The sequence below is a fragment of the Chiloscyllium plagiosum genome, chromosome 36 (genome assembly GCF_004010195.1).
Source record: "Chiloscyllium plagiosum isolate BGI_BamShark_2017 chromosome 36, ASM401019v2, whole genome shotgun sequence".
Taxonomy (NCBI): Eukaryota; Metazoa; Chordata; class Chondrichthyes; order Orectolobiformes; family Hemiscylliidae; genus Chiloscyllium; species Chiloscyllium plagiosum.
The window spans coordinates 14,774,297-14,801,166 of NC_057745.1; the positions used below are offsets into that span (position 1 = coordinate 14,774,297).

Below are 26,870 nucleotides of genomic sequence, written 5' to 3' on the forward strand. Positions count from 1 at the left end.
CTGAGAGAAGGTGAGTCATGGCTCCAGAAGCAAAGGTAACAATAAAGAGGTGATAATGACAGTGCATAGAGAGATTATAGGGAGATTAGGAGCGGTGACTGACCAAGGCTGAAGCCAGTGCTATGTGACAAAATATGTGGGGGATGGGGCGGGGGGAGGGGGAAAGAGAGAAAAAGAGAGAGAATGGATCTCATGGAATACAGGCAGAGCTCGCCATTTGGATGCAGAACTGGTTCAAAGGTAGAGGACAGAATGTAGTGGTGGAGGGTTGTTTTTCAGACTGGAGTATGGAGTACAGGGGTTGGGAGGTCATGTTGCGGCTGTACAGGACATTGGTTAGACCACTGTTAGAATATTGCGTGCATTTCTGGTCACCTTCCTTTTGGAAATATTTTGTGAAACTTGAAAGGGTTCAGAAAAGGTTTATAAGGACATTGCAAGGGTTGGAGGATTTGAGCTATAGGGAGAGGTTGAATAGGAAGACTTATTGGGTACTTCTCTAGGAAACTGAACATTCATCAGCAGAAATATTCAACAGTTGAGAAGGAAATTTTGAACTTGGTGTTGGTATTACAACATTTCAATGTTTATGTTACCAGCAATGTTTCTGAGACAATCAATCAAACACATTGAAGTTTTAGGAGAAATTTAAAGACAAAAAATCCAGACTGTTTATATGGAGCTTATTGACAGCCATTCAAAATTGAAAGTTGAGCATGTGGAGGATGAGAAAATGTGATTGCTGATGCATTGTTGAGACTTGCATGAGAAACAAGCGCATTTGGTGGCAGGAGTAAAACAGACTAAAACAATGTAGTAGTGCATGCTTGCATGATTATTGTCAATGTAATGTATGTGTTGTAGTGTACTAAGATTAGGGTTTTTTTTAAAATGAAGCCATCTTTGGATACTGATGTTTTTTTTTTAAAAGGGGGGGGGGGTGGGTTGGAAGGAGTTGTGACGATGCTGCTCCTTTAACAAGGTTATATTGTCCTTGGCAATTTTTTTTCCACAGAGGTCATAAAAGCAGCAATTCTTAAATGTCTAGGTTTGAAGGGTTTTAGGACCAGTTTGATAATAGCTAATAGATATTGCCTCAGGCAAAAGGCTTTTAAGTTTTAAAAAAACACTTGTATAATGAAAAGGGGAGTAGCCAGTTCTCCCAGCTCAGCTGTTCTGGCTGGCTTGGTTTTTAGCAGTCTGGCTGTTGACTGAAAAGCAGTCAGTTTTGAGGCTGCTGGTCCAACAAACAACCACATGGAAGGTGTTTCATGCTGAATCTCTCTGCCATCTCTCTCTCGCTCTCTCCTGTAAGACAGTGTTTGACTTTACCTTTTTTGCCAACGGGTGTTTATGGGGATTGTTGCAAGTATTTGGAATAGCACCATTAAATTGGGAAAGTCTATTGGGTTTTCAAACAGATTAAATCATTCCATATTCTGTTCTCTTTTGTTTGTGTTTCATTCAGTAATCTTGCAAATAAATTGTTTAAAACTAAGTGGTTTGACCAGCTGCATCACTCCTGGAACATCTGCTATTCACCTGCTTAAAACAAGTAGCAAATTTGGGTCTGGGCTACTTTCTTCAAATGTTTTGAGGGGGTCTGGCCTGGTCCACAACACACCCCTAATGCATATTCAAGGTCCTTCAAATTGTTTGCAGTTAAAAGTGGGTCAATAGGTCATAATAGAAAAGGGTAGCACTGGAAAAGCACAGCAGGTCAAGGAGCATCCAAGAAGCAGAAGAGTTGACGTTTCGGGCAGAAGCCCTTCATCATAACTCATAGTAGCCAATTTGAATGTCACAATACTAAAACGTAACTTAATTAGTTTCTACTTGAACTGGGGTCTCCCTACAATTACCATTAATGGTCCAAATCAAGTGATCAAAAAACATCTTATCAGCTTCAACTTTCCAACACTTCAGAATTTTAAAATTCTATTACACTTCCTCAGGTATGATTTATTTTATAAAATGTTTTTCAAAATATTTGCTCTTCCTCCAAAGCATAGGCATGGTTATTGGCAATCTCAAGCCAAACTGTTGCTCACTTCTGCAATAATCAATTTTGGCATTAAAACTAATTAGCTAATACTTAAATATTGCTCAAATGTGATCACATTTGTAAAAGGAAAAGTGCAGTAAATGCAGGCTATATTCTGTGGAATGTAAACCAAACATGCACTCCAAAATAAAGGTCATTCTGCAGACATAAACCAGACATCAATCTGTCATTCCAATCAGCTCAAATATTTGAAGATCAAGAGTAATCATTTTCCTGGCCCATGGCTGACTAGGGTGAGACTAACTATGTTAATTTCTTTTATCTCCCCGAATCCCTCATTGACAGTTCAACAGTTCGCACTTCACCACTGGCTAACATCGAGTTTAGTGTGTTTTTGTAGGTATTTTCCCTGCAATTGTTGTATATTTTAAAAAATGGCAGGTATCACCTATCCATGGGAAGTATTAATGCATACAAATATCAACTGAAAGCATATTTGTCCTTCTAATAGGTCAAGAAAAAAATGAATGGAAAGCCTTCTTAGTGATATTTGTTACAGGAAGAAATAGAGATTGAAAACTAGAGAGGTGTGAGGTTTAACAGCAAAGCATGTTGAAAACTAATATTCCTTATTTCTTTAGTTATTAGTAACATCAAGGACCTGGAATTTGCAGATTAAGCAGGGCTCATGAAAATATTAAATTGCTATTTAAAAATTTTCAGTGAGACACATTATTATCCCTTTTATCACACTCAAATCTAATTAATCTTATAAATTTAACCAAATATCTAGATTTTAAATCCATTTTGAAGATTTCACTCAAGTGAAATAAAATTACATCAATTAGTCTAAGTTCTTATATTGTGAATGTATTGGTCCTAAACTCCAATATTTGAAAGTTATAAAAGGATTATTCACAAAAAAGCTTAAACTTTCCCTCCAGCAGTTGGCAAGAACTGGTAACAACATCAATTTAATTGCAAAATAAAGACAAGTAGGAATGTAGAGTGTACAGTGAAAGGAATTCTCACTTCCAGCTTTCACCATAACCACTTTCCAACTAGTAATTTGCCTTCAAGGAATTTCTACCATAACCATCAGTTGAGATTGGGAGTCAAAATTCTATCATCTTAAAACCAAATCAAATCAAGGCCAAAGAGATAAGCGCTCAAAAGCCATGAAGAAAAATAGTTTTTGCCAACACTACAAAAATACAATTACCATGATAACATTCTTTCAAATCACATTAGGTTCCATTACATTAAGCCACAAAAATCCTGAAACATTTGCCCCATATTCCAATATTAATTCATTTCCAGCTTGTAATTTAAGAGTCATTTCAAAATCACTAGCATATTATGTTGATGACACAAGACAAATTTCATGCCAAATCCCATCAGCTTTCTAACTACAAACATATGGGTCAGCTGAATAATTTTCCCATTCTAGTCTGGAGAAGGTTAACAGTAAATGAGGCAGCAGAATTAGATCCAGATTATTGGTAATAGTAACAATTCCGATAAAGTACCACACCCTTAACAACCCACATGTAAAAAGTCTGAAAAGAATGGCAGGGATGGGGGGGGGGGGGGGGGGGAGATAAGGAAATAAAAGACAAAATATATCACACTGGCAACTTACTGCACTACGAGAAACTTAACAACTAGAGTTGAATCACTGAGCAACTCTAATAGCAGGAGAACACAATTCCATTCATTATCTAAAGTTTTATGTAAATTTATTAATGAATAGTATCTACCAAATCTACTCAACTGCAACCTCAGACTTTCAACTCCTATAAACCAAGGGGAGGCAATGGCCTCGTGATATTAATGCTACAGTATTAATCCAGAAACTCCATTCAGGTTCTGGGAATCTGGGTTCAAATCCTGCCAGGGCAGATAGTACTTGATTTCAAAAAATCTGGATTTAAGAATCTTCTAATGACCATTGTTGGGGAAAAACCCCATCTGGTTCACTGGTGTCCTTCAGGGAAAGAAATCTGTCATCCTCACCTAGTATGCCCAATTGTGACTCCAGATCCACAGCAATGTGGTGCCTCAACTGCCTTCTGAAATGGCCAAGTTCAATGTAATGGGCATTAAATGCTAGCCAGCAACACTCAAACAAAACCAGTGTCACAGACATGGCAATTTTTGCCTCACATTTTAAATAAAAATGATTTAAAGAAAAATATTAATGAAGGGTCTTTTTTTATTTAAACTGTGTTACTAATAACCCCGATGATTGCCAAAAGCAATCAATAATTGGAACTTGGATCACATTCAAACAAATGAAAGATGATGGCATCAGCTATGAAAGAAATGATCAGAAACAAAGTTTTCTACTGAGCAAGTCTCACCTGAGGCAGTGGCAGCTGCTGCTCCTGTGGTTGGCATTAGGATGAGCAGCAGAGAGCACAGGTTAGCAAAATACAGAAACCCAGCAAAACAACAAAAACAGACAACAGCAATTCCAGAGACATGCAAAGTATCCAAATTAAAGGCTACTTTTAATCAGGAGCCATTAATTTAAATGCAACACCAGGTTGGCATTTAACAGTTCATGCTTCACCATCATAAACCATGAAAAAAATATTACAATGTAAATCTAACCAAGGCAAACAGCATCATACTAAAGAAGTGTTCCATGCATGACATGCTCTCCTTTATTTAGTACATACAACACAATTTCTGTAATTCAGGGAAGGTCTTTTTCCTGTCGATGAAAATCTATTTGAGCAATGTAGTTACTTTATCCCACAGAGAAAGAAAACATGAGAAATGCTGTACTGATACTCAAAGGAAAAGCATGCTCTTTCCCATTAGCTAACTACTGTAGGTTAAAAAGAACAGACTGCTGGATAACAGAGTTTGCATTCCAGTGGCAGAGTGAATTAAGATAGAGATCAGCCAAGATCTAATTGAATGGAACAAGCTTGAGGGGCTGAATGGCTTACTCTAATCCAAAATAATTAAATGGGAAAGTTTTACTCACACTGGTAAAGTCAGTTTGCTAAACACCACAAATAACCACCTGTTTTTTTCCCCCAATGGTGACTTAACTCAAAAATTAGGTATTTGATCATCATCACACATAACACGCCTATAAATCTGATGCTTTACAAGAAATATTCCATGTCATTTTGATTGAGAAATGAAAGAACACTGGGAAAACCGAAATTTTTTATCCATAGTAAACAGCAACAAGAGGTCAAACCTATGGAATTAAAATAGCAAGGTGACATCCAAAACACGGCTAGAGGAGCCAAAACAGGAAAGCACAAGTACAAATTTGGAAATGCCAAAAATAAATCTTCAAGAGGAATCCTAAACAACATTTAGGATAAACCATACATATGACAATGCAGGTAAGAAATCAAGCTGGATACTAAAAACGGGAAAATGATGGTCTTTCCTTCAACAGATGGGGTTTCTCATCCATATTTGTACAGTGAATCTTAAGAACAGTTGGGGTAGCACGATGGCTCAGTGGTTAGCACTGCAGTCTCACAACACCAAGGATCCAGGTTTGATTCCGGCCTTGGGTGACTGTCTATGTGGAGTTTGCACATTTTCCCAGTGACTGCATGGGTTTCCTCCCAAAATTCAAAGACGTGCAGGTTAGGTGAATTGGCCATGCTAAATTGCCCACATTATTCAGGGATATGTTGGTTAGAAACATGAGTCAGGGGTAAATGCAGAGTAATAGGATAGGAGAATGGGTCTAGGTGGGTTACTCTTTGGAGTGTGGGTGTGGACTTATTGGGTCAAACGGCCTGTTTCCACACTAGGGATTCTATTAGCTACGAATAAGTGAATGACCAGCACCACATCATGTGAAAGAACAAAATAATAAGGAATCACCTGAACAAATATCAGGCTCATTTTAGAAAAGTATCTGTTTTCGAACACTCCAAGCTACTTAACAATTAATCAATAATTTTGGAAGGTAGTCACTGTTACATAGTTAACTACTGCAGCTAAATTGCTCACAGCAGAATGATGGCATAAGTTCAGATTTTAGGAGCCAGCTAGGACATCAGGAAAAAAACCCCACTGTTCTTGTAATCTTTTACATTTGAACAGAGATTTATATGCTTGGTTTAACACCTCCAACAGAAAACAGGATCAATCCAATCTGGTCAATTACCACCTCAATAATCCAGACTTGTGAAGATATAGAAGATGTTGTCAACAGTGCTATTAAGTGGCACTTGTTTAGCAAAAAAACTGCTCACGAATGCTGATTTCAGGTTCTAGCAGAGCCACTCAGCTTTGGACCTCATTACTGCCTTAGCTCAAACATGAATAAAGGAGCTGAATTCCACTGGTGAGTTGAGACACTCTAACCCTTGGTATTAAGGCCTCATTTCATCAGATATGGCATGAAAGAACTCTAGCAAAACAGGAATCAATGGAAATTAGGGCAAACTTTCCACTGATTGGTGTTATACAGTGCACAAAAGGAGGATAGTTATTGCTGTTGGAGGTCAGTCATTTCAGTTCCAGGAGTTCCTCAGGGTAGAAAGCTTTCCTAATCAACCTGTTCAGAGATGTTATAACACACTCTGGAGCAGATGGGAGTTCCTAGCTCAGAGGAAGAGATGTACCACTGTGCAAGAAAAGCTCTAGTTCCTCTGCCCAACCATCTTCAGTTGCTTCACCAATAACCTTCCCTCCATCATAAGGTCAGAAGTTCATTGACTAACGCACAATGTTCGGCACTCCTCTCCACTTCTCAGCTATTGAAGCAGTACTTGAAAAAACAGTGGAAAGACCCAGCAGGGTCAGAATGGATTTATGAAAAGGAAATCATGCTTGACAAATCTACTGGAATTCTTCAAGGATGCAACTATTTGAGTTGATAACACTGAGTCAATGCATATGGTTTATTTGAACCTTAAGACTTTAGACAACAGTTTCACAAAAGAGAGTAATGTGTAAAATTGAAGTGCATGGGGTAGTGTATGGAGATGGTCAGAAAACTGACTGGCAGACAGAAACCAAAAAGTAGAAATAAACAGGTATTTTTCTGAAGGCAGGTGTTTGTTGACACAAACTGTGGGCAATTACGAATGTGCATGCGCACAGTTCAAAACACAACACATTTTCACAAAGTCTGTGTGTGATGTCAAGCGCAAGTGCCAGGAAGCCTTCTTCCCAATCCACCCCCACTGCCCCATCTCTTTTCCATTCATCTCTGTAGCTCAACCCCAACCTGTCCTCTTCTCCCTTCCAGTTCTCTGATGATCTTCTCCAATTGCTGAAGGTTAAGCATACAAGGAGTGATGGTAGCAAATAGTAAGTTGGTCTTCACTGTGAGAGGATTCAAGTACAGGTGCAGAGATGGCTTGCAGGAATTATTCAGCACCATAGAAACGTCACACCTAAAGGTGTGCGAAGTTTTGGTCTGAGGAAGGATATTGTTGCTACAGAAGGAGTGCAGCAAAGATTTACTAGACTGATTACTGCTACGATGGGACTGGAATATGAATAGAGATTGAATCTGTAAGAATTTTATTCACTGGAGTTCAGAAAAGTGAAGAGGAATCACACTCAAACCTATAAAATTCTAACAGGAATTAGACAGAATACATGCAGGAAGGCTGTTCCAAATATTGGGGAGTCCAGAACCCAGGGTCTTCATCTAAGGATGTAGAATAAATATTTAGGTCAGAGATGAGGAGAAATTTCTTCACCCAGAAAGGTGACGAGCCGGTGGAATTTAGTACCACAGCAAATCAGTCAAATTAGCATTCTGAGTATTACCACTGAACAAAAACTGAATGATTAGCTATTATATACTGTGACTACAAGAGTACATCAGAGGCTAGGAACCCTTTAGTGACTAACTCATCACCTCAGCAACATTTCCTGTAAGCTGCGCAGCTGGGAAACATGCCAATTAACATGCCAATGCACAGCTTCCACTCAAGTCTCAGAAGACTGCACAGCAGAAAAGAAAGAGCATTGCACCTGACTCTCTAAAACCTGAACACCATCTACAAAGCAGAAGTCTGGAGTGTGATGGAATATTCTCCACTTGCCTGGATGGTTGCAGCTCCAACAATAGTCAAGAACCTTAATACCTTCCAGGAAAAAGCAGCCCACTTAATTGGCACTACATCTACAAACATTCACTCACTGCACCATCAACACACAGTAGCAGCAGCAGCGTATGCCACTTACAAGATACACTGCAAAAATTCACTAAGGCTCCTTAGAATGCATATTCAAAACCCCTGAACATAACCACCTAGAAGGACAAGGGCAGCAAACACTAACATTACCACCTGCAAGTTTCTCTCCAAGCCACATTCAATCCTGATCAAGAAACAGATCACCATTCCTTCATGTCACCAGGTCAAAGTTTTTATGGTATAAATCACTTATGGTATTGTAGGTCCATTGACAAACGAACTATTGCAGTTCAAGGCGGGGGCTCACCACCACCTTCTCAAGGGCAACCAAGGATGGACAATACATGCTGGCCCTGTCAGCAATGCCCAAATCGCATGAAATAAAAAAAACTGACACAAAAAGGAGGGAGTGCTGCAAATGCATATTAATTAAGTTAACAGAAATGAAAATTTAAATATGTGGATTAACTTTGTAACCACCCATTTTGACCACCAATAAAAGTGCAAAACAGGGCGGGGTAAACAAGCAGGAATCATGCAGCTTTAAAATGTTAGCTATAGATACTTCATTCACTTGCCAGCATTCCTGTAGTTAGAGACTTCATAACTAATTTCTTTTTCAGCTGTACATATATGGCAAAGAGAGCTATTTTGCATTGTGGGATGAAACCAAGTAAGGACATGCCACCTTATCTAGGATAAACACAATTTCCAAAACAAAATAAACCTAAAGCACTGCAGATTCTGGAAATCAGAAACAAAAACAAATTGCTAGAAAAACTCAGGTCTGGCAACATCTGAAGAGACACAGCAGTTAGCATAGCACAATATCTCTTCTTGTATGAAGCATTAAGGCAAGTAGAAACTATAGTAAGATAATCAAATTTAGTTCCTGCATTAAGATAGGCTAGGAAGTCAGGGAGAAAAGGAGACAAGTTACAAAAGGGGCAAAGACATATGTGCTTAATCACTGTCTAAGGTAAAATCTTTTACTGATTAAGAGAAGGCAAGTGGTATGCCAACCCAATAAATACAAGATTATTAATGGGAGAAAGGTATTATATTAGAGGAGGACTGCTTTCACAGCTAAAAGAAAAGGAGAAAATACTAAGGAAACTTAAAAATACATCAAGCAGAATAATTTACTGAATTTTCAATTTAAAAAATGTTTTGAAGGGCTATTGAAGGGAAAACTGAGGAAACCACAGGTAATAACCGATGTAAAAATGTTTCCTTATCCTTTCAATCTGCAGTCATACAAGATTGGCCGCTCAATCCTGCTCCAGCACTTATTGCTTATCACTCACTAGTTCCTTTGGGATAATCCAATTATAAACCAGCAAATTATGAGTAAGAGTTGGTCTTACCACAACTTCTCATGAATGAGAAGGATTCATACCTAAACCCCTCCTATTGCTCAATGATATATTACCTGAGGCAATACCATTCAAAAAAGAAACTATCAGTTTCCATTGTTATATAGACAGCACTCAGCTCTATATTGGCACTATCTCTAGGTTGAGCAGAATGTGAGGGCTGCAGATGCTGGAGATCAGAGCTGAAAATGTGTTGCTGGAAAAGCGCAGCAGGTCAGGCAGCATCCAAGGAACAGGAGAATCGACATTTCAGGCATAAGCCCTTCTTCAGGAACTATCTCTAGGTTGTCAGATTTGTTCCTCAATCAGATTAGATAATCAAGAATTTCCTCCAACCAAGTGATAAGAGCCCAAGCCATTACCTTCAGGTTTGACCAAAAACTGTTTAGATTACTTAGTGTGGAAACAGGCCCTTCGGCCCAACAAGTCCACACCGACCCGCCAAAGTGCAACGCACCCACACCCATTCCCCTACATTTACACTAACTCTACAGGCATTAAAGCATGGCCAATTCACCTAACCTGCACACTTTTGGACTGTGGGAGGAAACTCACGCAGACACGGGGAGAATGTGCAAACTCCACACAGTCAGTCGCCTGAGGCGGGAATTGAACCTGGGTCTCTGGCGTTGTGAGGCAGCAGTGCTAACCACTGTGCTGCCCGTAAGCAAGATTCCATTCTGGATGCCAATTGCCAGATGCCAAACCAAATTGTTTGCAATGTTGGTGTATATTTGAATCCGATGAAGTTCTGACCATATTACTCTAGCCATAACATAGTAATGAGGAGGTGCCGGTGTTGGACTGGGATAGACAAAGTCAAATTTCACACAACACCGCATTAGAGTCTAACAGGTTTATATGAAATGACAGTCATTATAGGACCACCTATTTCAACCCAACATCACTTGACTTAGGTCTTGCCTCTACTAAATGAATTTGAGAAGAGAGGTTTTAGCATTGTGGAACAAAACAAAATTCAGTCCAATTCAAAGTTTGGGTCTTGGAAGGTGACAGCACATTCACTTGAGATTAGATTAGATTACTTACAGTGTGGAAACAGGCCCTTCGGCCCAACAATTCCAGACCAACCCGCTGAAGGGCAACCCACCCAGACCCATTCCCCTACGTTTACCCCTTCACCTAACACTATGGGCAATTCAGCATGGCCAATTCACCTAATTTTTGGATTGCGGGAGGAAACCAGAGCACACGGAGGAAACCCACGCAGACACAGGGAGAATGTGCAAACTCCACACAGAGTCGCCTGAGGTGGGAATTGAACCAGAGTCTCTGGCGCTGTGAGGCAGCAGTGCTAACCACTGTGCCACATTTATTCACAGGATGTGGGCATCTCTGCCTGGGTCAGCATTTATTACTCACCTTTAAATGCCCAGAGAGTTAAGAGTCAATCACATTGCTATGGTCTGGAGTCACATGTGCACCAGATCAGGTAGAGATGGAATTTTCCTTCCCTAAAAGGCATTAGTGGACTAGATGGGTTTTTCTGACAATCGACAATGGATTCATGATCATTGTTAGTCTCTGAATTCCAGATTTTCACTGAATTTGTATTTCATCATAGGATTTGAATCTGGGTCCCCAGAACATTATCTAGGTCTCTGGATTGACAGTGCAACAATTCTACCACTAAGCTATTGCCTCCCCACTTGGAGATTGAGCAACAGTTTACAACACTAGCAGGGTCAAGAACTAGTTTTATGAGAGAGGTGGTAACATGCAGAATTTGAGAAGAGGGTACATCACTTGAGAGAGATCAATTAACAATATTGGCTAGCATGGTAGCTAAGATGCAAGTCAAGTGGTCTGCAATTTAGAGAGAATAAACAAGCTGAGCTTAAAGAGAATATGACTGAAGATAGTAGAAAACCATGGAAATGATAGAGTTAATGGCTAGGGCAAGGGTGTCCTTTAGACAAAGTTTAACCTGGTAGCTAGCAGAACAGAGGAAAGCAGCTAACCCTCATTTCAATTTCAGTGATAAACACCCACATACTTGGAGTTGAGAATGAAAGAGACAATGGAGAGGAATCCTCTAGAAATCTATAAAGGGCCTCAGGTTTTTGAATACACAATTAATGATTATGTTTGAAAAATACAATCAAAGTATTTTCTTAACAGTGAGTGACTAGGTGCTGTGCTGGAGCAAAGAGATTTGTGCATCCTTGTACTCAATCTCGGATTTGCTGGCAATGAAAAGGGTTCAGAGTATGCTGGTTTTTATCTCAAGGAGGTCGGAATTCAAAAGTGACTAAGTGATGCTTCAATTGAGCATGTCTCATCTGCAGTATTGCATTCAGTTTTGGGCATCTCTCAGGAAATCTCAATACAATGTATTAATCTTGGAAAGTGTACAGTGCAAATTCACTTGATTCAAACAAGAATTAAAGGATTAAATTGTTACAACAGATTAGGAACTAAACCTTGTGGAGGGAATCTCAAATTCAGAACAAATTTTATATTAGTCCCTTTGGCCATGGTATTAGATCATTTTTCCACACGTATGGAAGCCTGCATTGTGAATGTACTAAACATGATAGCCCATTGAGGCTAGATAACTAGTCTTTTCCTGAGCACAGTTTGCAAATCTGGTTGAAGTACTTCTCTTCTATTTCATGGCACTGGTTATAGATTATCTTCGCAAAACAAATTAGACAGAACCCACTGACCTTAATAGAGACAAATAATTTCAATTCACTGAAGAATGAGAGGGGTGTTCAGACCCTTAATTATATGTGGCCTCAATATTCATGCAAAATGGACACTTCATCAGCTTGATATTTATGTGATATTTATATGATTGATAAAGGATTTAAACCATTTGCCAGCTGCAATTTCAAAAGGCAAGATTTACATCAGGATTGCTGTATTTCAGCACTTAACTCTCTGATGCTTTATAAAAGAATATTTATCAGTTAAAGGATAATAATATGGAATCCTGTCTGAAGAATCCAGTGCACAACAGTGAATGTATAGCCATGTCAAATTTGTTTTTTCATTTTCACAAGTTTGTTCCAATCTCTTCAGATTTCAGAGTGGACAAACAGGCCTTACATAATGTAATTAGTTATAAGAATAGGTTGGACCAACTTGGAATTTTGTTTTTGCTAGAGTTGAGGTTGAGGGTTGGCCTGATAAAAAGTTTATAAAATTATGAAATGCTTTTTTAGGAGGACTATTCCAAGTGTGGAAATATCAAATACTAAGCAACATAGATTTAAAGTGAGAGGAGAAATGTTTAAAGAAAATGTGTAAGGCAAGTGATTTTTCTTTTATACAGAGAGTGGTAGGTGTCTGGAATGCACGGCAAAGTGGTAGAAGCAAACACAACAGAAAAGTTTGAGAGACATTTAGCTAGGCACATGAACAGGCAGGGAAGAGCAGGATATGGACCATCTACAGGCAGATGGGGTTAGTTAGAATGGTACCATGGTCAGCACAGACATGGTGGGCTGATGGGCCTGTTTCCATGTGCTATACTGTTCTATATAATGGTCCAGAAAAGATACTAAGAGTATGCTCGATTGCTTACAAAAGATGCATTTTTAATTCAATGCAAATCTTTGAAGGAAACAGCCTGGTTTTTGTCGCAGATGCCATGTATCAAAAGAGAACTGACTTGCTCTTGCATGGTGCAGGATATTGCTTTGGTAGCTTTACTCATATGGAAGTCTTCAGGGTACCCATAAACTTGAGAGCAAGTCAGTTAAGTGCCATGATTAAGCATTTTTAAATTTCATTCCAATTCTATCGTGTTGGATTCCACAGTTGAGACTTTTTTTTGAGACAGACTAATTGAAAAGAGAAAAAGAATTAAAGCAGAGAATGGAAACTCACCCTTTCAATGGCTAAGGAAACAAAAATTGATTGAGATTAGAAATCAAAACTCCCTGGGAGACAAACTGGTTTAAGCATATAGAAAGGGCACAGACTGCCTTCAAAGCTCAGTAGGAATTGATGAATTTAGTGGTCGAGTAGGTATCAAAAGAGAGAGTGGTCCATCATCTGAGAGCATACAAAAATGCAGTTGGTCCAATCATGTCTGTTACTTTAAATTAACAATGCCTTCCAAACTGAGTTGAGGAAGTCCTGCATGCATGGCCGTTTTTAGTGTAGATTATGCCTGTGGAACTCAGATAGGTCGCATGCTGCTGTAAAGTGCAAAACCAACCAGTTCCTAATAGAGGAGCTACATTTTTTGAGGAGATTGAGTTCCGAAGAATTTTGCGACTGAGCTTGACGACTGATGTGCTGAGCGGACTGTTGAGCAAATTAGTGAGATCTTAGTTGTATTTGCCATTTAATGGGTAATTTATAGTTTAAAAATCAACAACTTGCTAATTAATTCATGTTTAACTAATATTGTCTTTGGGTTTTTGAGTAAAGGTGATACCAAAACAGTATTCAGTATTTCTTCTGTTCGACTCTCATAGTAAAAATTCTTACCTAACTGTAGAATCATGTTGCTTCATTTTGCTAGGAAATAACTCACTTTGGATATCTTTTACTGTTTAAAATAGCTACCTGTCTCTACCGAGATCATTATCAATGCTTTCATGTCTGAAGATTATTTCAGGAATAATAGACCAACGAAAGGATTAGAAATAGCAAGAAAAGTAATTATAATAAACTCTTTGTGCTCATATACTAGATATAAAAAAAAGAATTCCATTCAAACAAAAGTCCTTTGTGGCTCAATATTATTGGAATTTAGTTTGGAGTCAGATGTGGGTGGTGAAAAATACAAGTATAACTCGGTTTAAAAAAGATAGACCTTTGAGTCAATTGCAGAGTTATTCCGCCTTTAAGCTTTGATGTTTTGCAAAGTATTTATACTAAATATAGACTTTATTAGATACAGGTCAGAGGTAGTTTGGTTAATCATAGTAGGGGTGTGGAACACACTGCATGCAACAGTAGTAGACTCACCAACTTTAAGGGCATTTAAATGGTAATTGGATAAGCATATGGATGAGAATGGAATAGTTAGGTGAGATGGGCTTCAGATTGGTTACACCGGTCAGCACAACATCGAGGACCAAAGGATCTGTACTGCACTATAATGTTCTATGTTCTAAATATTATTTATGTAATGTAATTGGCAAGGTGTGCCAAGTTTCAAGAAATTGCGGTCTTTAGATATGTTCATATTTTTGTAAAAATCTACACTTAGAAATCAAGATAATGAGAGTAAAAACACTGCACCTCTTTTCAGGAACCAAATATTATGTAAAAACATAAGCTTTATATTGCTGCTCAGTAAAGACTATTTCAAACTTGGGGATTTTCCATTCTAGACAACTGATTGGTTTCAAGAACTCAATTAAGTGCTCAAAATCAAAACAAATGGAGTTCAGATCTAATTCCACACAGCAGCTTTATAATGACAGAGCTTTTGATTTTTTAAGCATTTGGGAATGTTATTTCCCACTTTTGGGATCTGACAGCTCAGCCTTTAAAAAACCTACTTGTGTACAAACTATCAAAAAACTGACTATTTTCATGGGGAGCTTACTCTCAATATTATTTAAAACTGAGGAAAATATTTTAATATTTGGCCCCGGTGCTATTTGGAAATGCCAGCACTGTGAAGCTGTCAAGAAGAATTACTTAGAATCAGAGATTAATTAGTATTAAGTGTGCATTTAATATGGCTATGTTTTGGCATTTCCCACTTCTATCATCATCTAATGAGGTTAAAGTTACTTCTGCATAAGCTCATCTTGGGGCTAAATACATGCCTCCAACTCACGCTAGTACTCCTTGTCAGAGGACAAAAAAATGTATACGGATGGTAACCACACCATATCCTATTATGCAATTTTAAAAACATTTCTCCTCAACGGCAATATGTTTAAATACTGTAATTAGCATTTCTGATGCCTGCTAGGAATGGTTCAAGGCCTCTCACATGGGTATTACATTGTAATTGAAACTTTACATTTTAAAAATATTTGACAATCGGCCGAGACTACACAATTTCTATTATTGCAAAATGTTTCTCGTTAACTTCACCCTTCCTGAAATCAAACCACATATTGGTGCAACTTCAAGGGATTTCTTTGAATGCTGACCGCCCTAAAGAATGCATGCTTTCCACTTAATACACAATCTTACTGAAGATGGCGGGCAACCTTTTCAACTCACACAATCACTAACATTGGGAAGTACTGAACCTTAGAAGTCTGTTTTAAAATGGTCAAAAAAAATTTTAATATTTAATTAAAGTGTTGTCATAAAAAGAACAAATGATTTTCAGTTACCAAATATGCTGAACATAGACACTAATAATCCTCTAATGAAATGCTTCAATGTCATAATGACGTTTTTAAGAAGTAATTAAACAAATCTGTGGTGTTCAATTGTGGTTTCATCTTCTGCTGGAAAGTTGAAGGTACGTTTATAATTTTTTAAAAAATCATGACGTCCCTCCCTGAAGTCAGAAACGTGCAAGAAAACAATGAAAGCCTGCAACATCAATTAAGGCTCGTACAGTACCTTTTTTCTCCCCTGTGAAAGGCACATAATCCTCCCTGTCTTTATACTCCAAGGCCTGTTTCTCCAAGAATGCTAGAAGTTGATCTCTATCAAATGGGCCTGTTGGGCTTTTGACAGTCTGGTCCTTCTGACGAAAGCCTGCTGGCAGGAGTGAATGCTAGCGCATTGGAGAAAACACACTTAAGATGTCTGAATAAAACAGTACATCAAGCACCTCTAAACATATGAATAGAAACAAACAGTATGCACAATTCAAAAAAAAGTTGAGAGTCTTACAAACAGAGTATATTCTATACATTTAAATTTACTTTAACTTGTAGAAATAAAAAGATAGAAAAACATTCACTTCTATCCAGAATATAAAAGGGTAAGTGACATCCACTGAACATCTGGAGATCAGAACAAATTGAAGAGATATAAAATACAATAGGTATAAATGCAGAAAAATGTTTGGCTCTACTTTGCAGTTTTCTTCTTTGTCCTTGCCCTCAGATTACCACATTGAACTATTGTCAGAATGTGCTCTTCAGTACTGCAGGGTAGATATTCAAATCTTAGTGAATTAGTCTAGGTTTAGGAAAGCAGGGGCAAATAACTCACTTTGGATTTCTTTTACTGTTTTAAATAGCTACCTGACTCTACCGAGATCGTTATCAATGTTTTCATGTCAGAAGATTATTTCAGGAATAATAGACCAACGAAAGGGTTAGAAATAGCAAAAAAAGTCATTACAATAAACTGGCTGAGGGTGGAGAGGTGTGCATGGTTGGGGGAGAAGCCTAAAGTCCGTTGCAGAATAATCAGGATGCACTTATGCTGAGATCACACATGTAAGCTCTATACCCCAATGACTGGCAATTCATAGCTAAGAGCTTGTCCATTCGGCTGTTTGCAATCAGCAAAAATTTATATTTCATCAGCCCACATTTATAAAACACACAACATAGCTCCCAATATTTGATATGATTCTGCAATTGGAAACAGTAACTACTAAACAATTCAGATTGCATTAAGAATTCCACTAATAACCAATTTAAGACTGCCAGGGAGCATACAAATATTCATATACAGGCCTTTGCCAATTGGAAAAACATGTCAACACACTGCACAAAATCTTTTGGGGACAACTGATCCCTTAGGGTTATTCCTTGGCAATTCCTCAAACAGAGTCCTAGTCAATGGCCAACCCAAAAGCATCTTAATCTGATGCAGTACAAATGGCTGTTTCCTTTGAGATTTGTCAGTCTTATAATTCTGTGCTGATGAGTGCAGGCCAAAAACCTTTGGTAGCATCTCCCTTTATGGTGTAATAGCTACAATCAAACTGTTCTGCATTCAGATTCCTCCATGAACTATTAAAGTATTCACTGCTTGCCTATGAGAAATGAACTGTGCGCATTGACAGTAATGTCTCAAAGAGTACAAACTCCTATCATTTTTCTCTTTACTTCAGGACATTCTCCACATTAGGCGACAAATTATTTTTCAAGTTGAAATACACATACACTTGAAGTCTTTCCTTGTCTACCCTAAATATCAATTTTCTAAATGTGCCATCTCCAAACCCCAAGTGGCTTATTATAGACTTTCTAATGAAAAAAATACTTTTTAAAAAAAATTATTTTCTTTTCTTATACAATATGCTAATTTTGGCTCTAATTGCCGTAATTCCCAAAACCCTTGTTAACTTTCATGCCCAAAAGCTTCAGGGTACGTTACATTCAAATTTTTCTCTCCTCTGTTGATCTCTCTCCATCCGAAAGCTAAATCAAACTCCCCACACAGGAGAGGCACAAGCACTTTTTGAACAGTGAATATTCACAGGAAATGAAATTAATTTTCAGTGGATATTGGCAAATTGTCCAAATTTTAAAATACAATTCTCAAAACAAAAAAAAAAATTGAACATTTGGTTAAGAATGAAACACTAATTTTGAAAATAAAAACATGAACTTTTAATAACCCTCAAAAGAAATTACAGCCAATCAATTCAAGACTGCAGTTATAACAAATCACAACACTAGTTCAATTTTCCTTACAATGAATTACTGAACAGTTACACAGCTATGGGAAAATCCAAACATTAAAGATTGGGGAAGAATGTTACACTATGGGGTAGCTGATGGATGTTTGGAAAATGTACAACACAAGTTTTAACCTCTTAAGTTATATTAACCAATCTCAGATGTCCTACAACCTGTTTAATTTCTCCAAACAGATGTTAAATAACTGAGTTTGAAGTTTTACCAAGTTCCAAAATAAAGCACATCATCCCTGAGAATTGATGGATAAAGAACTTCAAACCCCACCTCTGGATCCAGTTCCTCAAGAGCAGTTTCGAGCTGTTTCAATTCTTCTTCACTAAGTTTGCCAAGAAGCTCATCCTCGTCAATATCCTTGTACTTCTCAAGGTCCTTTTTGAATGGCAGTGCCATCTCTTTAGCAACAGTAACTTCTTGTCACTTATTCTGTAGCGATCTAACAATTCAGTCCTTAACCAGACACGTAGCTTTCTGCCAAGAAAAGTACAAAATAAGATTTTAAACCAGTGCAAAGCTTCCCCAGAATACATCCTGAAGCTGAAAAAGGGGATTCAAACTTCCAAAACAACTTTGAAAGGAAATATTAACATTCTCCCTAAACATACAATAAATTAAAATAAAATCCCTCAAGCATTGTATTTAGTCTGCTGATAGCTTTAAGAGCTACACAACCTAAACTGTAGAGCCTCAGATGTCAACCTTAACTCAGACTCCTCTTTCCTTACATCCAGAAGGACATGGGTTGAAAACTTGTTCAGAGTGAATACATTTTTTTAAAAAAAGGTTTAAATACAATCAAAGCCAATACTTTACCACAATATCAAAGGGAGGCTGCAGAGTTAAAGTTGTGATCTTTCAAATGGGGCATTAAACTGAGATTGTACTTCTCCCTCAGTTATTAAAAATCTTAACTACTCCAAGTTAAATTCTTGTATCCTGGCCAACATTACCTCACCATCAATATCACTAAATCTACTTTTTTAGTTGTATTGGTATTGTTTATAGAATCTTATGCACAAATTGCTTTACACATTTCTCAGTATTAGAACAATTTGTTTGCTCATCAGTGTCATTCCTTTCCCTGAAGGTTGACTACCACGGATCTCCACCTTGTCTGTCCTTGTGCTGCACTTACTCATTTCACACAAGTCAAATGCATCTATTCAATTATTATGGCCATCTATTTTACCATCAATTTCTCCTTCCATTAAATTTTCTTTATCTATTAACTGCCCGAATAAATGAGGCGAAGATCTTTCTCTTAGTTGATACGCATTAAATTTCCTCTTTCTTTTGGCCATTTCCAGCACTTTGTCTGCCTGTTTATGTACAATATGATGAACATCTCCTATAGGTCCACAAATTAAATGCATCAAACTTATCACTACTCTTTCTTTGTAGTTAAGTGAATGAATAATCTATTGTCACATATCTTGAAGATAGAACAAATATTTTGTCGCCATAATCTGCCACCATTTTGAGTTTCAACAAGAATAAAAAGAAATTACTTAAATAGGAGTTCATCTTCTGTTCAAATTGTATCTCAAGCAGACATCAGGGCTTTTGCAAGGTGTTCGGGTCTTCAGGAAGCCTCACTCTCAGAACAGCAATGATGACACTGATGGTCTGGGAGACCGCAGCTCTGCTGCCACCATCTCACCAACACTGCTGTCAATCCAGGCTCCAGGTCTACTGTCGCCAAGAGTCCAGGTCCTAGGCACTGCCACTACCAGCAATCCTGGTCCACACCATCGACACTACAGCCACTGCCTCACTGAGCCACTCTGGCCTCAAAATGGAAGGAGGAAGAAGGAAGAAAAAAAGCATAAGAAAACAATGCCACGGACCTGGAGCAGACAGGCTCTGATGAGCCCGAACACTACCTCCACGCCAGTGCAATTTTGGAACTTATTCCAAGCATGTAGTTCATGCTTCAGAGGCATATTAAAATAGATGGTTAAAATGTAGCACATCCATGTTCTTTTCCTCAGGTTCAATTTCTATTGCAACTATGCTTGTAAATGGATTCATTGTCAGCTAAGCACTTTTGGACATCCTTAGGTTGTGAAAGGCACAAGATAAAGTTGTTTTTTAAGTCGCTGACTTAATTAAATGGAATGTTTAAAGTGGACAAAGTGTGAACGATATAGGGCCTTTTGCATTCTACCACATAGCTTTTACTGACAAGTTTTACTGCAGAACTAATTGCTGTCAATTTATGTTAAGAACAGAGCAGTAGAAGTCCTGCCCTTTGCAAAATAGGAAGAAAAAAAATCACATATCATATGTGATGCTGTCATAAGAAAAATCAAATTAGCACTTTGGCTCCAAATAAATAGCACCTTTAAAGAATTTACATAGAGTGCCAATTCAGTCTCTCACTATTTGCTGGAAATTGAAGAACTGCTAGTACCTGAATACTGCACTGAACAGGGTTATGCCTGTAAACAATAAACATTTTTCGATGGCCCAACCTCAGCATCTGGCATTCCAAGAGACACACCACAGTCAACTCCCTCTTTCTTGAACAAAAATAAGCATGCAATAAGTTACAAGTGAAAACAAGTTAAGTGTTATTTGAAGTTTACACTGACGTCCCAGGAGGTCCATCCCTAGCAGTACTTTTCAGTACAATGATCTGGATATGAGGGGCTGGGTCAAATATACAGCAATAAATCAACAATGGTACATATCTGTAGAACCACAGAATGCCTACACAGTGTGGAAACAGGCCCTTTGGCCCTTCAAAGAGTAACCCACCCAGACCCATTCCCCTACCCTGTTACTCTACATTTACCCCTGACTAGTGCACCTAACCTACACTTCCCTGAACACTATGGGCAATTTAGCTTGGCCAATTCACCTAACCTGTACATCTTTGGACTGTGGGAAGAAACCCACGCAGACATTGGGAGAACGTGCAAACTCCACACAGACAGTTGTTAGAGTCTGGAATCAAACCCGGGTCCCTGGCGCTGTGTGGCTGCACTGAACCACCACGCTGCCCACATGCTTTATATAAAGGAGTGAAATTTAATTTCTTAAAGTTGCATTGTTCATCAATTCCATAATTTTGATCTCAATACTTTATATGAAGCTATGAAAGAATGTAAATAGTCAGAGCAGGAGTAGGCTGTCCAACCCCTCAAGCCCACTACATCTTTCTACAAGATAATGGCTGCTCCGTCTGAGGCCGCAGTTCCTCTTCTGTACCAGCTTCTCATAGCCCTCAACTCTGATATTCCAAAAATCTGTGCACCTCCTCTTTAAATAGTTTGATTTAAATACTTTAAATGCTTAGATATACTAAATCATTTGTATGCTCAAATATAACTTAGAATTGAACTGTCCGGTTTAAAAAAGTAAAACACACGTGCAGAATGGAAATGCTCAATTTCCAAGATTTGCTATAGGTTGGTGAGTCTCCCAGCAACAATTAGCCTCAAAAATGAGCTACATTATCTAAAATGCAAAAAAAACTGGTTAGTATACAGCAAGAATGAAAATTTCTCTTGCCCCTATCCTCCAAGAAAAGAAATTGCAGTTCCATGCTAAAATCCTAGAATGCTACTTTACAGAAATGTAACATTTTCTTGCTTTGTCCCTCCAAAAACCCAGCAACTGGTTGACGTTTAAGTGGATATACAGGAAACGTTGTTTTAAATCAGCACCTTATCAACCAGCACTATTGATAAACTGGCAAAAATGATATACCTCAAATACTGATGGTCTGGGACTAGCAGTGTTCCACTGGAATTGGCACTGGGTCCACTTTTGTTTGCCATTTATATAAATGATTTAGATGAGGATATAGAAGGCACAGTTAGTAATTTTGCAGATGACACAAAAATTGGTAGTCAAGTGGACTGTGAAAAAGGTCATCTAAGATTACAAACAGATCTTGATCAATTGGGTCAATGTCGAAGTGTCTGATGCTGGAAAAGCACAGCCGTTCAGGTAGCGTCCAAACAGCAGCAGAGTCTATATTTGAGCATAAACTCTTCATCAGGAATGAAGGTGTGGCCCAAGGAGACAGAGATAAATGAAAGGGGTGTGGAGCGGGCAGGGGTGGGGTTACCTTGGAATACAATAGGCAGATGAAGATGGGGGTGAAGGGATTGGTCAGAGGGTGGAGCAGATAGCTGGGAAGGAAGATGGACAGGTAGGACAGTTCAAGACAGCAGCGCTGAGTTGGAAGTTTGGATCTGGGATAAGGGGGGGGGGGGGGGGTGATGGGGAAACTGGTGAAATCCACATTGATCCTGTGTGGTTGGAGGATCCCAAGGTGGAAGATGAAATGCTCTTCCTCCTAGCGTCAGGTGGCTAGAGTTTGGCATTGGAGGCAACCCAGGACTTGCATGTCCTTGGCGGAGTGGGAGGGGGAGTTGAAGTGTTCAGCCACAGGCCGGTAGGGCTGTTTAGTGAGTGTCCCCCAGATATGTTCTGAAACATTCCACAAGTTGGCATCCTATCTCCTCAAAATATTCTTCCTCACACTGTGAGAATGTTAAATAGCTTGTTCCCATGCATTTCTAAGGACGATAAATTCGGCAAACCCAACAGGAGACCGACCAGATCTACCTTAGGTTCCGTCCCCCGGACCCTCTATTACTCCTGCCACAGCGCTCCAGTACCTACGAAGCTTGCGGCATAACCACAAGCAATGAGTGGGGGTACCTATGCTTATTTTGTATTTGAAGCACATTGGAGATGCTCCCTTTTTCAATTTCGCAAGACAATCTGGAGCCAAATGAACCCTACGAATAAACTTCAACCGCATAACGTGTCCTGTTATAGATCGAGATTTTTTTCACATTCTCTCAAAATGTCCTCCCATATGTCCCTGAGGGAATCTCCACTCCCAATTCTTGTTACTAGACCTTACGTAGTTGCTCAATGTCATTCGAGGCACAGGGCAGATGGTAAAGGGCAGATGGTAAAGGGCAGATGGTAAAGGGCAGATGGTAAAGGGCAGATGGTAAAGGGCATTAACTGAGAGAATGCTCATAGCCTGGAGCACTCTAATCTGTGTCAGACCTATACGGATTGGTCAAAAGCGTAGTTTTTTTTTTGGAGGAAGTCCCTAACCTGAAAGTAACAAGATAGATCTCTACTGGGCAATCCATATTTGCGACTCATTTGGTTGAAGGACATCATCACCTCCCCCTCAAATAAGTCTCCCAAACAGGAGACGCTCCTGGTTGCTCACAGTTTGAACCCAGGGTCCATCAACCTTGGCCGGAATCCTCGCATACCAACTATAGGGTTAAGAAAGGAGGTTTTAGCTAAACAGCCTTGCTCTGTAGCATTGCTCTCCATGGTTTGACTGTATTAATAATGATTGGATCCTGACAGTATTCCATAACTGTCTCATCTTATCCATAAACAACAGGCTAGTAAGGGGGCACTTTGCCTGGAAGGCCTCGATATACAACCATATTGATCTCGGGTCCTCAAGTCCAGTCACTCACGAAAGACAGAAGGGAATTTAGTTGGTATTCTCAGTATCCAGAAAGTCTACTCCCCTCCCCCCTCCCTTGGATAACTGCAATTTGGCAAGCTTAATGATGGGCCACTTGTGACGCCAAATAAAAGACAGAATATTTATAAATTCTTCGTAGAATTGTCTCAGGCGACCATCAGAGCCAGGCACCTTCCTACTTTGGAGCTGTTACTGCCGACTGTATCTCTTGCACTGTCAAGGAGGCATTAAGAAGAGATGCCTGTTCAGAGGTCAAACATGGAAGGTCCAGCCTTTGTTTCGCCAAACAGTTCTCTTTGCTGTCTGAGTGAGCATCGAGTTCAAAGCAACCCGGAAGGCTGTGACTCGCTGCAATTTAGCCATTTACAGCCTATCAAAATGTGTCATCTCGGCTGCCTTCAACCGTGCCTCGAGCAGACGTTGCTGCTCTCCCTTCTGTCTCACCGACTAAGAGATAACTATCTCCCTAGCATGGGCCTTAGCAGTCTCCCAGAGTATCGTCTGGTTACTAGCTGTACCTGAATTGATAGCCAAGAATGCTTTGAACTCGTCTGGTAAATACTTGACAAACTTCCTTGAGTATAAAAGGATCCATTCGCCAATGCTGGGAACCTGTTCCATTGCCCTTAATCTCAACCTCTAAATATGCATCAGAGTCCAGAAAAACCCTGAAGGTGTTAACAGGTCAATCCTGGTAATGACACTTGTATGGATTTGAGAAAAAGGCAAAGTCCCTCCCCATAGGGTAGAGACATTTCCAAATGTCCACCAGCCTCAATTCCATGCAAAAGTCAACCAATTGTTTGGTTTGCAGAGACACATTTGGGGGACCTTTGGGCATTCTATCCACTGTGGGGTCCATGAGGCGATTAAAATCTCCCCCTATGATAGTGTATCGCATTCTAAGGATAATCAACCTCAAAAGTACATCGGTCAGGAATTTGAGGGGGTGTGCTGAGGGACAATAAATATTTAGAATGCCATACTCCTCACTATGTATTGAAACTTTAAGAATTACAAACCACCCATATTCATCTTCAACTTGATCGAATAACTTAAATGGGAGACTCTACTGGATAAGTATCACCACTCTCCTGCTCTTCATGTTAAAGGACGAGAAAAAAACCCGATCAAACCTACCCTGCTGTAACTTTAAGTGCTCCTTATCATCAAGATAGGTTTCTTGCAAAAGGGCAATATCAACCCTCTCCTTCCCGAGTACTTTTTTTCCCCTCTTGACCTGCGAGTGATTCCCTTTAATATTCCAGGTGCACCATTTAAGGAGACACTTAGCCACATCCTTCTATAACAACTCGAACTCCCAAGAGGAAGAACCCTACTTACAGTGCACAGAGTTTAAATAAAAGACTCGGAGTCTTAAAAATGCACACACTAAAACTACATTAACAAAACCTTTTAAAAACTACCTCTACTAAAAACCAAACTAAATCAATTACAGCATACAAAAAACAATTGAGAGGAGACTGCTCCCCCTCTGCCCGGAGCTGGGGGCTTACACTACCCACATACACCTCCATAACTCCTTCTAGTTTGAGCCGTGCCCCAAACTCAGGTAACGGATAAACTACAAAAAATAGATATATGGACAAAAAAAATTAAACGTTCGCACTTCGCCCACTCCCAACCTTACACAGACCTTAAAAAAAACTTTCTGTAATAAAATAACGAAGAGAAAGGAGAAGTATACTAAGTTGAGAAAAAAAAGGGAAAAGAAAAGACAACCATTATTGTCCATGTTCTTTGGACCATCCGGTCTATTTCAAAGTGTCCGTGTCATACCGTTCCATTCCACCCCCTCAGTTGAAGCAAAACATTCAGAGACAATAGTTTTATCTCCATCTTTATTTTGGGTTCTGGAGGGAGTGAGAACGATTGCCCATGTGCACTGGGACATGAGTTCACAGTTTTCTCTAGAACAGTAATTTCTCGAAAAACTTATACAGTCATTTTACAGAGAGGAGCATTCAGATAAGGCAATATACATATTAACTGGGTGACCGTTACAGTCAATGATTATCAATAGTAAAGATTAAGCCATCTGTTGTTACACAATAAATAACTGGCATCACAAAATGAATACTTTTCACCTTGTGAAAATTGACCTCACATACTGAATTCTACCTCATCTTGTTAAATGGCTCTACATAATGAATGCTTTTCCACCTTGTTAAGCCATTACCCTTGCCTGCATCACCCCATAGTAAACTGATCGGAGTCATGGTCAACTGAATCTCTTGCTTCACAAAACTAAGAACTTCACTCTCTTTCCCTACCTGCTTATACACGATACACATTCTCATCCAGACAGTTCTTTGCTTTTTCTGAGCAGTCAAATACATGCACGGCCCCTTCGTGATTAAAGCAGAGTACTGCTGGCTACCTCATGGAATATCGAATATCCAGATGCCTCAGTCTCTTCACCTCAAATGACTTCCTCTTGCGGATCACGGCAGCAGAAAAGTTCTGAAAAAACAATCTTTGATCCTTTATGAATCAGGGCCTGAGGATTCTTTCCAAGGATCTGGAAGCTTCCATTATCTTTTGTTTGTCCCTACAGGACTGGAATCGCACTAGGACTGGGCAGGGGAGCTGGTCCGAACCAGGCCTGCACACCGTCACCCAGTGTGCTGTCTCAAGCCTCCCAACCTAGATATCGCAGCAGCCATTCTTCAAAGAAACTGGCTGGATACTCGCCTTCCTCTCGTTCCGGCAGCCCAATTGTTGCATAGGAGAGTCCATCAGGATTTCTTGGGAAGCTGCAGCTGCAGCCAAAGGAGTGTCCAATGCTGCAGGGGAATGCCCTACATGTTGTGATTTACTCTGTCCTTTGTCTCTAGTCATCTTCCCTTACTAAAAAAAGTATGTAGCACTTCTAATATTAAACTGTCATTTTCTTCAAAATAGATTAGTTGGAGAGGGTAAAAGTATCACTTTGCTTCAAGTTATGGTACAGAGCTCAAGGAGGCAGACCTGTTAAGATTACTCCCATCTTGGATCCCGTGGGGATAGCGTTTTTAAAGGAGGCAGGGTGGAGTTTTCAGAACCTTTCAAGTTTCACAACATCCTTCCAATAGGAAGGCCACCAGAATTAAGCATATTCCAAAACTGGCCTATCCAATGTCCTGTACAGCTGCAACAAGACCTCCCAACTCCTATACCCAACGCTTTGACCAATAAAGGAAAGCATACCAAACACCACCTTCTCTGTCCTATCTACCTGCGACTCTACTTTCAAAGAACTATGAACAGTGAAGGATTTTTTTTCTTTCAGAGGAATGTCTG

General features: G+C 39.3%; 1 protein-coding gene across 7 annotated transcripts in view; it reads right to left on the minus strand.

Moving 5' to 3' along the window:
* tmod2 (tropomodulin 2) overlaps positions 1–26,870 on the minus strand; it is a 76,748-nt gene that overhangs the window by 25,960 nt on the left and 23,918 nt on the right. For 4 of the 7 annotated variants that reach the window (XM_043677378.1, XM_043677383.1, XM_043677379.1 and 1 more), the window contains 3 exons: positions 18,353–18,556; positions 16,044–16,200; positions 4,369–4,392 (listed from right to left, as the gene is read on the minus strand). In XM_043677378.1, coding sequence (XP_043533313.1) covers positions 4,369–4,392; positions 16,044–16,200; positions 18,353–18,478 — 307 coding nt within the window. In that variant the 5' untranslated portion in view covers positions 18,479–18,556. Of the gene's footprint in view, positions 1–4,368; positions 4,393–16,043; positions 16,201–18,352; positions 18,557–19,593; positions 19,804–26,870 lie in introns of those variants that run through there. The other 3 variants (XM_043677382.1, XM_043677384.1, XM_043677380.1) reach the window with 2 other exon arrangements.